Below are 17,204 nucleotides of genomic sequence, written 5' to 3' on the forward strand. Positions count from 1 at the left end.
CCCCCCCCCCCCGCTTCCGCGGCCCCTGAAAGAGACAGTCGATGATATCCCTCCCTCGCTATTTATTTTGTTTTTATTTGTTTGACTACAATATTTCAATATTTACAGTTTTTCCGATAAGTACCAACTTGACTGAACCATGAAATGTTAAAAACAATGATAAATCCACATGTTCACGGAGGAATAAAACTTTGTCCCACATAACAATGAGGAGAAAAATAGAATATTTCATGTTTCATAAATCAAAATAACATAGAAAAGAAATAGTGAGTGGATGACATCATCAGTCTCCTCATTTGCATACCTACCAGGCTGTGAATATAACTGTTTTGTCAAATCAAGAGAAACTTTAAAATATTATAACTTTCTTATTTTACATCCGATTTTGATTAAATCTTGAGTGTTATGCTTGTAGGATATTTCTCTTTTTATTCAAATCAGCTTTGTGTTAGGGGTGGGTTTTGTCCTTTAAACATGACAAAGTACAACGTTAGTTTAAATAATAATAACGACTCTTCCTGAAAAACAGATAAGGATGATAGTAAAACATATGATATTTCCTATGTGACGTCACAAAAAAGACAAATAACAATGGTTGTAATAATACCCAAGTGTTATTTTATATTTTGATTCGAATGGTTTTAGCCTAAATAAAACCCAAGCACGATGGTGATAACATCATTCAATTCTGACAATGGTTATATCAAAACATGTGACTCGTAGTGCATTCAATGGTCCCACAAATCCAGTTTAACTTCATAACGATGATGATAACAATGTTTTTTCAATGGGAAGTGGAGCACAATAATATTCATCTCCACCCCCTTCCCCCCCCCCCCTCTCCCCCCTCTCTCTCTCTCTCTCCCTCTATTCTTTATTTTCATCATTTTGGACATTTTCGAAGGAGACAAAACAAAACTGCCATCCTGGCCTTCCTTTCTGCAAGAAGTTAATGCATGTATTACGGGTTCCTTGCGATCACTATTCATTTAGGGCCGCTATTAATATTGCATAATGCTCACTAAGGGTCGCTGTTCATTATGAACCAAAATGGCCCATATTATGATGGCAGACACAATGATGGGCCCATTCAAAGAATCATGACTTTGTGTAACCCGGCTAGTGAATAGCGCGGCCCTCGTCCGACATTATTAACAGCAGACCTTATGAATAATGGTCCGTATATTGATTTGTGAATAGGAACCCGTGACTAATGGATATTTTGGTATATGAACGTTAATACACGTTATGACTATGGGTCTATGGTAATTGGTCAACTATATCGTGATGTTTAGCAATTTAATTTTCACCAATTTCATCTTTAATCTATATATTGTCAAATCGGGAAAATGATGGGGGGGGGGGGGCGTTTAGTAAAAATGATATTCCATGGTGTCATAAGAACAAAAAATTGTCTAAAACTACGTCTTGAAAAATATTATTATGTCCACTAATCCCCTGGATCCGCGCCGGGGGGGGGGGGGTTAGTGGACATAATTTTTCAAGACGTAGTTTCAGACAACTTTTTGTTCTAATGACACCATGGAATATCATTTTTACTAAACGCCCCCCCCCCCATCATTTTCCTGATTTGACAAGCCCTGAGAACACAGGGGGTGCTGGTTTAAATTGACAAGCAAAAAATCAAGTTTTTTAATGTAAAATGAAGAAGGTCACATGGGTCACGAGAACCTGACAAATAAAAATGGGAGAGGCTTTACTACAAAATGAATATGATTTCGCTTACATTTCTCTTATTCAGCATACCATCCAGATTTCCAGGGTGCTGCCTATACGGTGCACGCAGCACCCCCGTTTAAAAAGGGCCATGTCCAGGACGCCAGTTTGACTTTTCTACTAGCTACAATATCAATGTGGAAAAATGCCCGTTTGGTGTTAAATCCTGGACAGCTACTCCCTACCACCCCACCCCCCCCCCCCATCCGTGTTGAAATCCTGACAACAGTGTGTTGATCAAAGGAAATGTTGCTTCCTTGTTTTTAACAGAAATATGGCGCAATATAAATGCTGTGGATCATCATCCTCTCATGCCCACGTGAGTTTATCTAAATGAATAATAATGAATACTACTAAAGGGGGTGGGGTATGAGAGGTCACCGCCTCTTATGATATTTTCAAGAAGTGAATAAGAATAAAAATAAAGGAAAATCAGAAACTTGGCGAGGGGTGGAAGAAAGAAGGGTATCGCCAATAAATTGTGTAATACAGGCTTGAAATGCAAGAGGAAAATAGAGAGACAGTAATTGTAGAGACATAATTTGTTGTTGTAAGGCTCTGCCTCTTACCCAAAATATTGCATTATTTGTTTTGTATTTGTTTTCCAATCATCCTTACGTCGACATATCAACACGACAAGTGAGAGTAAAACTCACTTCTGTTTGGAGAGAAAGGATCATCAATCTCCGCAGAGTTTCTTTTTTTTTCTTTCACAATATCTTCTCTCCCGATATGGACTTCGAACTTCTACAAAGATTTCAGGATAATGTTGAACAATATGGGGACGGTCGGTTTTCAGTTCTTCCACGAGAATCAGTGGCGTAGCTAGGATTTTCCACAGGGGGGGACAAAATCGGCCGCCAAAAAATTTGACAAGCAAAAAAAAAAAAAAAAAAAAAAGGTCTTCAATAAAAAATAAAGGTTATTGTACCAGAGAAAAATTGACAAGCAAAAAAAAAAAAAAAAAAAAAAAAGGTCTTCAAGCTCGTCAGGGGGGGGGGGGGATAAAGGTCTTCAAGCTCATCAGGGGGGCATAAAATGTCTTTCAAGCTCGGCAGGGGGCAGGGATATGTATTTTGTATGGGTTGTGGCTCGTCAGGGGGGGGGCAGAGTGCCCCCCTGCCCCCCCCCCCCCGTAGGTACGCTAGTGACGAGAATGAACTATTTTTGAGAGAGAAATCTATATAATGCAATTCAATATCAAGACGAAAACAATGATAAATCAAGTTTCGAAATGACCACCCGTGGATGCTCCTGATTTTAACAGATTGAAATCGTAATTCTATACATTTATTTCATTATCAAATATAATACATCATAAAACAAATACTGCTTTTACGCAATAGGAAATGTTTACCCGTTACTAAATTAAACGGGTACTTCCCGCTTAAATTGAAAGAAAAACCAAATATGATATTAATTCCACATGAGTGTTGTCACAGTTGCACCATATTCATGATATTCATTCTTGAATAAGTTTTTTTTATAGAAAATCTAACCCTTAAAGGTCAAGTCCACCCCATAAAAATGTTGATTTGAATAAATAGAGAAAAATCAAACTAGCATAACACTGAAAATTTCATCAAAATCGGATGTAAAATTAGAAAGTTATGACATCTTAAAGTTTCGCTTATTTTTCACAAAATTGGTATGCACAACTCGGTGACAAGCAAATGAGACAGTCGATGATGTCTCTCACTCACTATTTCTTTGGTTTTTTATTGTTTGAATAATACAATATTTCATTTTTTACAGATTTGACAATAAGGACTGACTTGACTGAACCATATAGTATTGAACAATGCTTATTTCAAATGTTCAGGGGGGAAGAAATCGTTGTTTCACTTGACAATCAGGAGAAAATTAGAATATTTCATACAATAAAATACAAAAGAACTAGTGAGTGGATGACGTCATCAGTCTCCTCATTTGCATACCAGCCAGTATGTGCCAGCCAGTACCAGCCAGAAATTAAGCAAAATTTTAAAATGTCATAACTTTTTTATTTTACATCCGATTTGATGAAATTTTCAGTGCTATGTTTGTTGGATTTTTCTCTTTTTATTCAAATCATTTTTTGGGGGGTGGACTTGTCCTTTAAATAACAAACATTTATAACAGACGAGTAAAGGACAGCGGTGTGGTTGTATCGTTCTGCACATATTCATTTCAAATCCTTCGAATGCAAACACATAACACTATCCAATATTTTTTTTAAATCATAAAAATAATTATCGTATACAACTATCATATGATATATACGACAAATGTGACAATGGTAATGCATGAATTATGTTAGGTTAAAGTATTGAACAGCATATTTGAAGTGAACACCCAAACTTTGAGTTGGTTTGATCATGGACCTACTAGTAGGTCCATGGTTTGATGAACGCCTCATTCACCTTGATTTTTTATGTGAAAATCAGGAAATGGGGACAGTAGAAGAGGAAACAAAATATAATATATGAAGAAAGCGGCGATTTGGCTGTGCAATTAAAATCAATATCACGTACGGTGTCCTCGGTGGGAAAGGAGAGCAATAAAAATGAGAAGTATGGGACCATGCTTAGAAAAGGGAATTTCATCTATTTCAGGCTGTGAATAAATTTATTTTATAACTAATTTAATCTACAGTATTTCCAGTAAGAAATAATTATTATCCTTATTGTTAATGCACCCTGGAATCTTCTGCATGTTTGAGCGATTTGCTGTTCTTGGAACATTGTTACATGAATCAATATTTATTTATATATTTATGGTAGCAATGCAAGAAAAAGAATTACTTTTAAATTGCTTTGTTTGTGTACATGTTCCTAGTAAAATGAACTCCAAGAAATGTCAGCAATGTATTAGCTTCACTGGTCCCATGCAGTATCTGGAATAGTCTCGCTGACAATATCGGTTTTTATTCTTCATTACAAATATTCAAAAATAAGCTAAAAACATATATTTGTTTTCTCAATAATATCCCCTTTATATGTTTTTGTGAGCACTTGGAGAGCAGAATTTCCTTCTTTTTTGTAAAGCGCTTTGAGCATGTTAATGGAAAAACGTATGTTATGCGTCCATTAGATAAATGTGTCAACTCCTATTTTGGGGGAATATTCCATGAAATGTCAGATGTCAGATGTTTCATATGACATCATATTAGACAGTAACCAAAGTAACTTACCCATCTTAGCTAATCATAATCAAGCAAAGTTGTTAACTTGTCACGGGGCCGCGGAAACGGGGGGGGGGGGGGCTTGGTGGGCTTCTGCCCCCCACACTTTTTCTAAAACCTCGTAAAAAAATGTAAAAAATGCCATATGGGGGTGTTTCACAAAGATTTAAGTATGACTTAGAGTTGCACTTTAATACCGAGTTGCGTATGGTATGGAAGGCTTGAACCCATTAGTCAGATCGTATCAAGAGGACGCGCACTGAACTGCGTATCGTCAAAAAGATCGCACGTTGCATATCATGTACGCGTCGGCATTTAAGTGCGACTTAAGTCATACTTAAATCTTTGTGAAACACCCCCCTGATTGTGTTTCTTGCATGGTCCCTGTATCAGATGACTATGTTAACAAAACACTCTTATAGGATGAAAACCTCGCACCTCTTATGTCTAAAGATCATATCGATATCGTTCTTTATTTCAATGTTAGGAAGTCTCCTCTTTCTCTTGAGGTGGCTCATCATTTCTACCAAGCCTTAGTATGATGAAATCAGTGAACCAGGTCGGAGCGTAGGAGAGAGGGATAAAAATAACCTTCATATCAAGTCCACATGAGTACCTTGTTCTTGGCCAGCGGGCCAGTAACCCATGCATCATGGCGTTAGTTACGATGGTCAGGTTCGGTGAAGAGACGAAGTTCATGAAGTTAATGTAGGCATTCGATACTGAAAGGAGGATAAAGATGAATCATTATTTAGGGTGAAGGATCACCACCAGCACCACAGCAATGATAATATCTATCAATTATCGCAGTTGTTGAGAATCATTGTCATTATAATCGTTATCATTCAGTCATCATTTATGTCGCCATCTAATCCAGTTATTATTCCATCATCATCACCATCATCATCATCATCATCACTATCACCACCACCACCACCACCATCATCATCATCATCATCATCATCATCATCACTATCACTATCACCACCACCACCACCATCACCACCATCACCACCATCATCATCATCATCACCATAATCATTACCACCATCATCACCATCTTCATCACCACCACCATCATCATCACCACTTCATCACCACCATCATCATCATCACCATCTTCATCACCACCATCATCAACATCATAATCTAACCACCACCATCATCATCATTGCCATTATTTTCGACACCACCATAAATTATCATCTCTGCTGTGACAATCATGACAATCAATAGAGCACCCTGAATCGAAGTGAGATGATCACTCAGCAGGTTAGTTGGCATTCAATCCCTCTAGTTCAGCAGCAGTTGCTTCCCTTTCTCCAATATGGGGCCCGTACCACAAAGCTAAGTAACCGTCGTAGAATATTTACGATTGATTGCATTGGCTATATACAATACTGTGAAAATCAATCGTACGATCAATCGCTAACCTTTGTGTAACGGGACCCTCGGACTATATTTCATCATAATCATGATAACACTACTAAGTCACATTAGCGAACCCAACTCTAAACCGATACGTCATTGGGTCAGTGTGACTGTGTCCCTATCGATCTTTATAATACTTACGCTTCTCAGGTGTGTCAGGTTCATATTCGGTTTGTTTTTCCTTTGATAATCGATCCCAACTCTTCTTGATCTCGGATCGAGTCTTGTCAGGATTGGTCAGCTGTGTTCGGAAAAATCCAGGCTCGAGAATACTAACTTTGATCCCATAGTTAAACTTCTGACTCTCTCTCCTAACAGTTGGAAAACGAATAAAGATGTTTCAGATCATATTAAGATGATATAGTTTGATGTAATAACTTAGATTGGACTGCAGATAATTAAAGTGTAAAATCATATATTTGTCGTTTAGTTTCAGGCGTATCTCTCGACAAGCACCTGCTGCTTTCTGGCTTTTAACGCATTCTTCCATGTAAATTTTGGATTTAAATTCATTGTTATACTACTATATTATTGATTTATTAATTTTATTTTTATGAAATCGGATGTAACATGTGTAATGTCAATCGGAAGAAAATAAATGGTTACTTGGTTTGATTTAATAATGGATATACTTTTACGTATTGTACAGAGATATATAAACTAAGTTCTATGTGAAAATGATGTTTTAACAATTGTAACATCGCCAGTAGGTTTTATTTTTTTATCTGTATCATTTTCGTCCACAAAAATGGGCAAAAAACCCATCTCAAACTCAACTTTCTTTTATGAAGCTCATCTAGACTTTGGAAGACCAATGATTATCAATCTGAAGTTGCTTGAATATTAAACGAATTGTTCTGAATCATATAATGTCTGCCTGGAATATCATCAAGATACTTGTACGAAGCAGATAATTTCAGTATACTGTTAAAAATCTTGAGTATAAACAATCATCCAACATTGGTTTGAAAATTAAATAAGGTACATGTATGTTTGTCTGGGAAATATTCATGGACCTATCCACGGAGGATTAATCTATTGTTACTGGGGGTGCTGAGCATTGTCACAGCACCCCCAGTAACGATAGATAATCCTCCGTGGATAGGTCCATGGAAATATTGTAACTACAAATTTTTTAGATACATATTTTCACCCAATAAAAATGCTATTTTCTGTGATGCTTCAACCGACAAACATGCATTCCCGACTTTCAACAAATATTTGGACATCGTTACTCACTCTACATTGTAGAGTTACCTGAGTGTATCCGAGAAAGCCTGTACGCCATACTTGGACTCCGCGTATCCTCCTGCTCCTAAAGCCACCCGAGAGAGGGCGCTAGCAATGTTTACTACACGACCTCGAGCTTTCTTGAGAAGAGGCAAGAAAATCAATGTGACGTCGATAACGCCGAGGAGATTGACGTCGATGACGCGTTTATAGTCGTCTTTAGTGCACCAATCAATGAGCCCGGGTGAATTAGCAATACCAGCGTTGTTTACAAGACCCCAGAGACCTAAAATGTTCAAACATTTCATAAAAATAAATAGCTTCTAAAACTACACAAGTAATTTAGATCCTTTCAAAGATACTTGTCAAAAGAGTCTTCCTCCTTTTTCAGTTGTTTAGCCCCCCCGGGACTTTGTGCTCGGGGAAAGTGATCTTTTGCCCCCTTCCCATAGCGATCTGTCAATGTTCTTTTTTCTACATAATGTTTCTTAAATTCGATTAGGCCTCCCAAATCCTAGCCTATAATTTAGGCGGAGGCTGCAGTTATTGTCTTTGCTGTTATTCTGAACGTAAGCGATACGTCTGATCTGGCGAAGACTACGCATTGTTGCTGCGCAATGCGTAGTCTTTGCCAGATCAGACGTATCGCTTGCGTTCAGCTTAACAGCAAAGACAAAAACTGCAGCCTCCGCCTAGATTACAGGTTACCCAGATCCATGAAATCAGGAAAGGTAATGTCTCGTAAACCAAGTAAGCATTAGCATAGAGCTTGATATGGGGGCACCCCTTCCCATTGCACTGTGCATTTACTTGTTATTTGATTTGTTTTGTTATGGGAGGCTGGGGTGTCAATATGCCATTCCTTAATTATAGATCGTGTTCGAATTTGATATGTCAAAATCACTATATTAGCTGTTGATCTAGTAAGCCTGGAGTTAAAAAATGACATTTTATTTTCAAAATGAATAATTAAATTACCATAATTACCTTTATCTTTGGGTAATTTACTTTTGATGAAGTCGTAAGCGGCTAGGACACTGTCATGGTCAGTGACGTCGAGTCTGAATGTAATAACCCTATCCGATGTTTTCGATTCTACCTCTTTTTGACCCTTTAACGTCAAACATGCAGCGAATACATGAACTCCTCGTTTATCAAGCTGGCGTGTCACAATGCTACCAAATCCACTATCACATCCAGTCACTAATACGTATCTAAATAAAAAAATTAAAATAAATATCATGATTATATATCGAATATCTGTGATGCCTGTTTTTTTGTTATTTTTCAAAGGATTTTCCAGATAAGTTTCAAAATTAGATTCTAACCCTTTGCGTTGTGGAATTGCCAATTTGCGAGGTAAATCTGTTTCTATTTATGGTTACTCCCGTAGAAGCTTGGCACGACAGCTTTTTGCTGGTTAACGCCAAGCTGGTATAACCAATTTTACGTCTAGGTTAATCAGTCATAGTGGCTGACCTTATCCGACAGATATTACTCTCGGGCCTCTTTATCAAAGTGGAGACAATGGCAAAGTGGGGATTCGAACTCACAACCTTGCGATTATGAGTCCAATGCTCTAACCACTGGACCACACGAACATGGGACCGCACGACCCTTTCTTACTTTAACATTTCATTTACACAAAAAACAGGATAACCTTTTCTTCATGATCAGGCTCGTTCTCTGATTTTGTTCAACTTTCACCATGATAGTCCTAATTTTCCCTTCTTCCTTCTTTTGACAATTATTATTCTAATAATATTCCGAGTGACCATTGTTTATCCAGGCACGGATTAGATGGCACGGATTAGATATACATTGCTTGATATTTCAGAGATCTCGAAATCTAGAATTATTTTTTTGATGAAGGCAAATACAAGCTCAACATCAAACTATTGAAACAGACTGAGAAAATCAAATCAGGATAATAACACTGGCAATTAAGGCGGATGTAATGCAGGTTTTGCTTGATATCACAGAATAGCTGAACCTAATTACGCCAGACAAGAAAGATGTGTAAATTATGTCACATTTTCATTCATTTGTACTCAATTTCATGCAATATCAAATATGTCAATTTCTAAAGATTTGATAATAGTTATGTTCGTACATGAATCATGATAACAATAGTGGCAGTAAAAAAAAAGAGCTCAGCCATATTTATTATTGAACTAATAAAAAAAAAAACATGAAATGAAATACAAGTAAGTGGAGCGCCTAGTACGCGATTCAATATTGCAGCAGTGCTTACTTTGAAAACGACTACAGAATAATTAGCCACAGAAAACACCAAATGGTAATGAAATAAAGTTAATTGACCCTAAATGGCATGTGACTTTGATCATGTGACCGAAGACTCGTGCAAGACGATCAGTGATACATGATTACCCTCATGTCCACATTCATGAACTAGATCCATTAACTTTCAAATTTATGATGGCAATTCAACAAATACTCCCAACACGGCCAAAGTTCATTGACCTTGGTCATGTGACCCGAAACTCACGCAGGATGTTCACCGATGCTTGAGTACTCTTATGTTCAAGTTTCATGAACTAAATCCATATACTTTCAGAGTTATGACATTAAAAAAAATTAAACTAGGTTAAGATTTCGTTTCGATTCCCCAACATAATCTAAGTTCATTGACCCTAAATAACCTTTGACCTTGGCCATGTGACCTGATACTCACAAAGGATGTTCAGTGATTCTTAATTACGTCTATGTCCAAGTTTCATGAACCATATCCATAAACTTTCAAAGTTTTGATGGAAATAAAGAATACCCCCATCATGGCAAAAGTTCATTGACCCTAAATGAACTTTGACCTTGGTCATGTGACCTGAAACTCAGGCAGGATGTTAAAGGACAAGTTCACCCCCAACAAAAAGTTGATTTGAATGAAAAGAGAAAAATCCAACAAGCATAACACTGAAAAGTTCATCAAAATCGGATGTAAAATAAAAAAGTTATGACATTTTAAAGTTTCGCTTAATTTCACAAAACAGTTATATATGCACATCCTGGTCGGTATCCAAATGAGAAGACTGATGACATCATCCACTCACTATTACTTTTGTATTTTATTATATGAAATATTCTAATTTTCTCCTCATTGTCAAGTGAAACAACAATTACTTCCTCCCTCAACATGTGGAATTAGCATTATTAAATACTATACGGTTCAGCAAAGTTGGTCCTTATTGTCAAATCCGTAAAAAATGAAATATTGTATAATTCAGACAATAAATAGCAAAAGAAATAGTGAATGAGGGACATCATTGACTGTCTCATTTTCATGTCACTGAGTTGTGCATATCACTGTTTTGTGAAAAATAAGCGAAAATTTAAAATGTCATAACTTTCTTATTTTACATCCGATTTTAATGAAATTTTCAGCATTATGCTTAAAATGATTTTTCTCTACTGATTCAAATCAACATTTTCTGGGGTAAACTTGACCTTTAAGTAATACTTGATTACCCTTACATGTATGTCCAAGTTTTGTACTTTCTAAGTTATGATTACATTTCTAAAACTTAATCTTAACTTAAGGTAAGATTTTGTTGTAGACTCCCCCAACATGGTCTCAGTTCATTGACCCTAAATTGCCTTTGACCTTGGTCATGTGACCTCAAACTCTGGCAGGATGTTCAGTAATACTTGATAATCCTTATGTCCAAGTTTCATGAACCATATGCTTTCTAAGTCATGATGGCATTTCAAAAACTGTTAACCTCTGGTTAAGATTTGATGTTGACGACGCCGCCGCCGTTTCCGTCGCCGTCGAAAAAGCGGCGCCTATAGTTTCGCTCTGCTATACAGGCGAGACAAAAAGGCAAAAGTAATTAGGTGACGTATATATGTATATACTCATGTATAATGTACAATATATTATATATAGTATATTATATAATATAGCATATCATGCACATAATTTTTAATGAAAGTATGAAACTAAATGCATAACTTAAAAATGTCAAACTTTTTTACTTTCCATCTGATATCTTATGAATACCAGCGATCTAGCGCCCCCCCTCTCTCTCTCTCTCTCTCTCTCTCTCTCTCTCTCGGTAATGTATTAAAAAGTATAATCACTTACTTGTCAGTAACGTTTGGTATTAACGAAGAACGGAGAAGACTTTCAAGAAACGAGAAAACGATCCAGAAAACGAATATTAAAGCCAATGTTATCACGACCCACTGCCATTGGACCTCCATTTTGGTAGTGAAAGATTTCTGTAGATGTTCAAGATCGGTGTGCAGACCCTCAAACTGGGAGAGATAATTGTAAGAACTATGGTGATGACTTACACAAAACTAATTATCAATGGTGTATCAATGAATAAATAATAGTATAATTATTATTTATTCATATATTTAAGTTTTATTTAAAATAATCGATAAAAACAGGAGAGGGTAGTCCAGTTCAGTTGAAAAAAAAATGTTTCACAACGGAACCCTCCACGAAAAAAAAAGACCTTATATTAAACCTTGAACCTAATTGCCTAATAAAAGAAGTACTCTCCAAAAAAGCGTACACGCTGTCCTGGAGAGGTTTGTGCTGTGTCAGTTGCTGCCAGTGCTTCAGGTGATGTGGTGATCCTGTGGTGGTATTCTTGGTGCATTATATACAGTGTGCTAGGTGCAGTGTGCGGGTGATGCGTACACTGACGTACCGTGGGTCACGGCACTGGGGGGGGGGGGGCACCAGCAAAAAAAATTGAGTCACAGTGAGTGCGCGAAGCGCGCTCAGTTGCCAGGTATACAGATCTAATAGAGACATTTTAAGGACAGTGCCATTAAACGGATATGTATCTCACTGATTTAAAAAATGCGAGCGCGAAGCGCGATCTGAAATTTTTGTATATATTGGCCCCAAACAGGGACATTTTAGGGATCGTATATTTAGGAATCCATTAAGAGTATACATATCTCACCATAGTCATCTAATGCGAGTGCCAAGCGCTTGCTGATTTTGTTACAATTACATGTAAACACATGAAACACTTTGTAATCATGATTAACATACGCATCTCACTAATCAAATATTGCGAGCGCAAAGCGCGGGCTGAAAATTTAGGAAATTCAGACCTGAAGAGGGACATTCTAAGGCTTGTTTTTTAGGAATTCACTAAGACCATACATATTTCACTTACCAAATGATGCGAGCGCGAAGCGCGAGCTGAAATTGTGTTATATTCAGATCAGAAAAAGGGACATTTTAAGGACTGCTTTTAGGAATTTATGAAGAGCAGACATATCTCACCAATCTACTAATGCGAACGTACGCACGGACAGGATGTGTTTATATGTTTTATGAATGTGGGGCAATCACTTTAAGTATATGAAAAAAGAAGCATAATTATGTCACTACCTAAAACAATAGCTCGACGAAGTCCGAGGAAATATATTTTGTGATTATACATCTTGTTAAACAGAAAATGCGAGCACCAGGAACAATAAAGGCATGGGCCCTGAGCAAATTATGTTTCATAAAGTTATGAAAAATGTTTCTTATGTAATACAACATATAACATACTTATGATATAACATTATAATGAACAATAATTTCTTCTTTCCCACTTCATTTTTCTTCCTTTCTCCCTCTTTTTCTAATTTCCCCCGTTTTTTTTTTTTTTGGGGGGGGACCAGACGTGCCTCCCATGCCCCCCCCCCCCCCCCGTAGTTACGCTACTGGGTGCGTGTGTGTCCAATACATAGAACAAGAACATACACATGATAAAACAAACAGCAGAACATATACATGGTAAATGAATAAATAGCAGAAAATAAATATGATGAAATAGATAACATAACATAAATCAAAACTGAAAACTTAAACATAAACACCAATATTAACATAAATCATCATTAAGTGCGGCTGCACGTGGTATACTACCATCCCCCCCCCCTTCCACCTCCCTCCCAAACCGGGCCAGGTTGTCAAGTGAAAGCATTTTTTTGCAAAGATTTTTGAAGCTATTTAGGGACTTAGAGTTTTGTACGGACAATGGTTTATTGAATATAAAATTTGCAGTAAATGAGAATGATCTTTTTTGTATTCAGATTTAGGGTATGGTATTTGGAGGCGATTTTGGGCGGAATGTCTAGTATTATAAACAATAATATTGGTCGGATAACAGATAATGCAAGTATCTGTAATCGGGTTATATTACTTTTCGAACAATTTCCCCACGCTATCATACTATCATAGCTGCATCGATGGTAAATCATGGTTATATCAAGTTCCAATCTGCAGCATCTAATTTTCAAGGTTTTGGAAGAATTTTCCGGCCCCTGGTCCCCTACCTTTGGGGAGAGATTTCCGCCCTTGGTAATTATTAAATTATGTTGCAACATTGCACATTTTGGTAAATTACCAAAATGTCCCGTACTACACACCACGCCTTGCGATCTCAGTTGCGAGAGGTTTGGTGTTCTTATTCGAAATCGAAATCGTTTATACTTGTATAGTAGCCATGACATGTTATCCAGTCTATAACAATGTTTATCATATTCAGCATGCGACATGTTTAGGTACTACGATTAATATTCAAATTAAATCATTCATACGGACCTCCCTTGTTGAATGCAGCTAACTAACTTCTATTGGAAAAGAATCTCAAATACGTAGCAGTCATGACTGTGCACCTTCAACTTGTCCGTGTATTTACCGGTCTTACCAGACGCCAAAGCATGTAAACGGTACCTCACCTCGACTGTATTAGACGTGTATTGAAAAGCTTTTTGTTAAATATTAACCAGCTCCCCTCAGTGGACTTTGGAACGATTGTGAGGCTAATAATCGGTATGATGTCTGCTATATTTACTTTCTCAAGTTATATTGAATCCACGAGCTATTATCTCAATATGGGGGGGGGGGGGGGGTGTTACACCCACAAATGTAATAAACGCCCACAAATGTAATAACACCCACAAATGTAATAATTTCATCCACAAATGTAAAAATGCACTTTACCCACAAATGTAATAAATTTGAAGGGATTTTTGGCGAATCTCTTCTAAACTTAAGCCCAATAGTAACGCGTTCATATAGCGCAAAGTCACAGTTTTTTTTTCTCCAGACCCGGTTATATAAAACATTTAAACAATCTTCCAAACAAAGATCCCAAAATGAATTCTTCTTAATGTTGAATAACATAGAAGTATAGCGTAGTCTTTCCTCCAGACCAAGATATTTTAAATAACGAAAAATAATAATAATAATAAACAATGACCCACGATCTTATTAATGTTGAATAACTGTGTGTGTGTGTGTGTGTGTGTATTTGAGTTTTGTCAGACGTGTATCAATCAGATATGATTATTTACGTCTGGGACCGACCTTTAACGTCACCATCCGAAAGATGGAAACATAGCGTAGTCTTTCCTCCAGACCCAGTTATAAAAAATCATTAAAAAAAGGACCTCGCAATCTTATCAACATTGAAAAGCATGGAAATATGGTGCAGTCTTTGCTCCAGACCCATTTATTTTAAAAAAGCAAATCATAAAAAACAATAAAAACAAACAAACAATATGAACAAAGACCCAACAAGCTCATTGATGCTGAATAACCATTCCATTCCATTCCTTGTTTTTATTTAGCAATAAGTCATGATTGACTATTTTTGCCACCCACTGTATGAAAAGTAGGGTAACAATTTTCTTTAGTATTATCATTTTTTATCTTTATTTTTATAAGGTCGTTGATCAAAGATCTATGACAGTATGAGATAACTTGAAAATATAGCGTAGTCTTTCCTCCACACCCACTTATGTCAAAATTACAAATCATTTTTAAACAGTAAAAAAAAATAACAAAGACCCCACTATCATGGAGATATGGCGTAGTTTTTCCTCCAGACACAATTCTTTCAAGGTAACAAAAATCATTTAAAAAAAACCAGAACAAAAGAATCTAAGACCCAACAATCCTTCAAACTAAGAACCTGCAATAAATCAAAGGTTTAGAGAGTTTTCTTTATTCCAGGCCTTGTAATTTTCGAAATCAAGATTAATGAAATCTTCATAACTAAGACTCTGTTCAACATGAATAAGACGATCGGGGGAGCATTTCATCAACATTTATGTCCGACAAGTTGTCAGATCTGACAACTTTCCTTGATGTTGATTGGTTAGAAGCAGTGCTAACATGGTAAGTTAGGACTTGTCGGATAAAACGTCTGACAACTCTTTTCATGAAATGCTCCCCGGGCTCTTAGTTTTGAAGATTTTTTTTTAATTGGAAATTTCTTTGCCTGGAAGAAAAAGTATTTTTTAAATGCATTCTTTTTTACAGGATCTTAGGCTGGAAGAGGGTTTTAATTTTAAATGTTTGTTTTGTTGTTCTGTTTTTTTTCTTCAATAAACTGGTCTGGTAAAAGTATGCGTTATCACGGGGTTTTATAGTTTGGAATATGCTGGGGTCTAAGTTTTAAGATTAAAGAGATGGTTCAGGCTGGAGATATTTATATCTCAATAAATAGAGTGAAATTCACAGAGCAAAATGCTGAAAATTTAATCAAAATCGGGTAACAAATAAACGAAGTTATTGAATTATAAAAATTTGCATTATTTCGGTGAGACAGTTCTAGGCATGTCTTTAAGAATATTCATTAGGTGGGCTGATGATGTCATATCCCCACTTGTTCTTTTGTATTGTATCATATGAAGTTAGGTTTATTCAATTTTTTTTTTACCAAGAACTAAAACTATTGGATTGACAACTGATTAAGTGCATTATAGTTATTTATTACTGCAACTTCTTTTATCATAATGGAGACCATAATTTCCACATGTATGAAAAAATGAAACATTTATGATTTCATGTAATAACATAAGAAAAAGGAAAGTGGGTATGTGACATCATCAGCCCACTTAATGAATATTCATGACGATGTGCATTTATGTGCACATAGTTTTCACAAAATATTGATAAACTTTAAAATTCAATAACCTCGTTATTTGTTATCTGATTTTGATGAAATTTTCAGCATTTTGCTCTGTGAATTTTACCTATTTATTTAGATATAAATATTTTCAGCCCAGACCATCCCTGGGTGAAAGACTACACGTTATTTTCATGTTAATATTCAACATTAAAGGACAAGTCCACCCCAACAAAAAGTTGTTTTGAATAAAAATTTAAAAAATCCAACAAGCATAACACTGAAAATTTTATCAAAATCGGATGTAAAACAAGAAAGTTATGACATTTTAAAGTTTCGCTTAATTTCACAAAATAGTTATATGCACATCCGGGTCATTATGCAAATGAGGGAACTGTTGACATCACTCACTCACTATTTTTGTATTTTATTATATGAAATATGAAATATTCTAATTTTCTCCTCATTGTCCTATGAAACAAATTTTTATTTCTCCCCCAACATGTGAAATTACAATTGTTTTAAAATTTCATGGTTCAGTCAAGTTGGTCCTTTCTGTCAAATCTGTAAAAAAAAATGAAATATTGTATAATTCAAACAATAAAAAACAGAAGAATTAGTGAGTGAGGGACATCATTTGCATGTGACTAAATTGTGCAAATAACTATTCTGTGAAAAATAAGCAAACCTTTAAGATGTCATAACTCTCTTATTTTACATCTGATTTTGATGAAATTTTCAGCATT

At 36.1% G+C, this 17,204-nt stretch overlaps 1 protein-coding gene across 2 annotated transcripts; it reads right to left on the reverse strand.

Annotated features, from left to right (window-relative positions):
- Positions 1–2,959: 2,959 nt before the first annotated feature.
- On the reverse strand, positions 2,960–14,364 carry LOC129274370 (retinol dehydrogenase 7-like). 2 transcript variants are annotated; one of them, XR_010295571.1, is made up of 7 exons: positions 14,145–14,364; positions 11,667–11,839; positions 8,549–8,775; positions 7,589–7,847; positions 6,473–6,642; positions 5,257–5,622; positions 2,960–5,076 (listed from the first exon to the last, which is right to left on the reverse strand). XR_010295571.1 is itself a non-coding variant. In XM_064108978.1 (6 exons), exons 2-6 carry the CDS (start codon positions 11,783–11,785, stop codon positions 5,384–5,386), a joined length of 1,014 nt encoding a protein of 337 aa, XP_063965048.1. In that variant the 5' UTR covers positions 11,786–11,839; positions 14,145–14,363; the 3' UTR covers positions 2,960–5,383. The 2 variants fall into 2 exon arrangements, 1 of the variants encoding a protein (XP_063965048.1); XM_064108978.1 differs by having other exon boundaries at positions 2,960–5,622; positions 14,145–14,363.
- Positions 14,365–17,204: the final 2,840 nt, after the last annotated feature.

This window comes from Lytechinus pictus, chromosome 13 (genome assembly GCF_037042905.1).
Source record: "Lytechinus pictus isolate F3 Inbred chromosome 13, Lp3.0, whole genome shotgun sequence".
Classification (NCBI taxonomy): Eukaryota; Metazoa; Echinodermata; class Echinoidea; order Temnopleuroida; family Toxopneustidae; genus Lytechinus; species Lytechinus pictus.

Bases quoted from the DNA above. Each gene is read 5' to 3' on its own strand.
- LOC129274370 (XM_064108978.1), bottom strand. From the start codon at position 11,785: ATGGAGGTCCAATGGCAGTGGGTCGTGATAACATTGGCTTTAATATTC. The intron at 7,848-8,548 runs GTAATTATGGTA...TGAACATTTTAG, and splicing joins TAAATTACCCAAAGATAAAG to GTCTCTGGGGTCTTGTAAAC. The intron at 5,623-6,472 runs GTAAGTATTATA...TCCTCCTTTCAG, and splicing joins ACCTGACACACCTGAGAAGC to TATCGAATGCCTACATTAAC.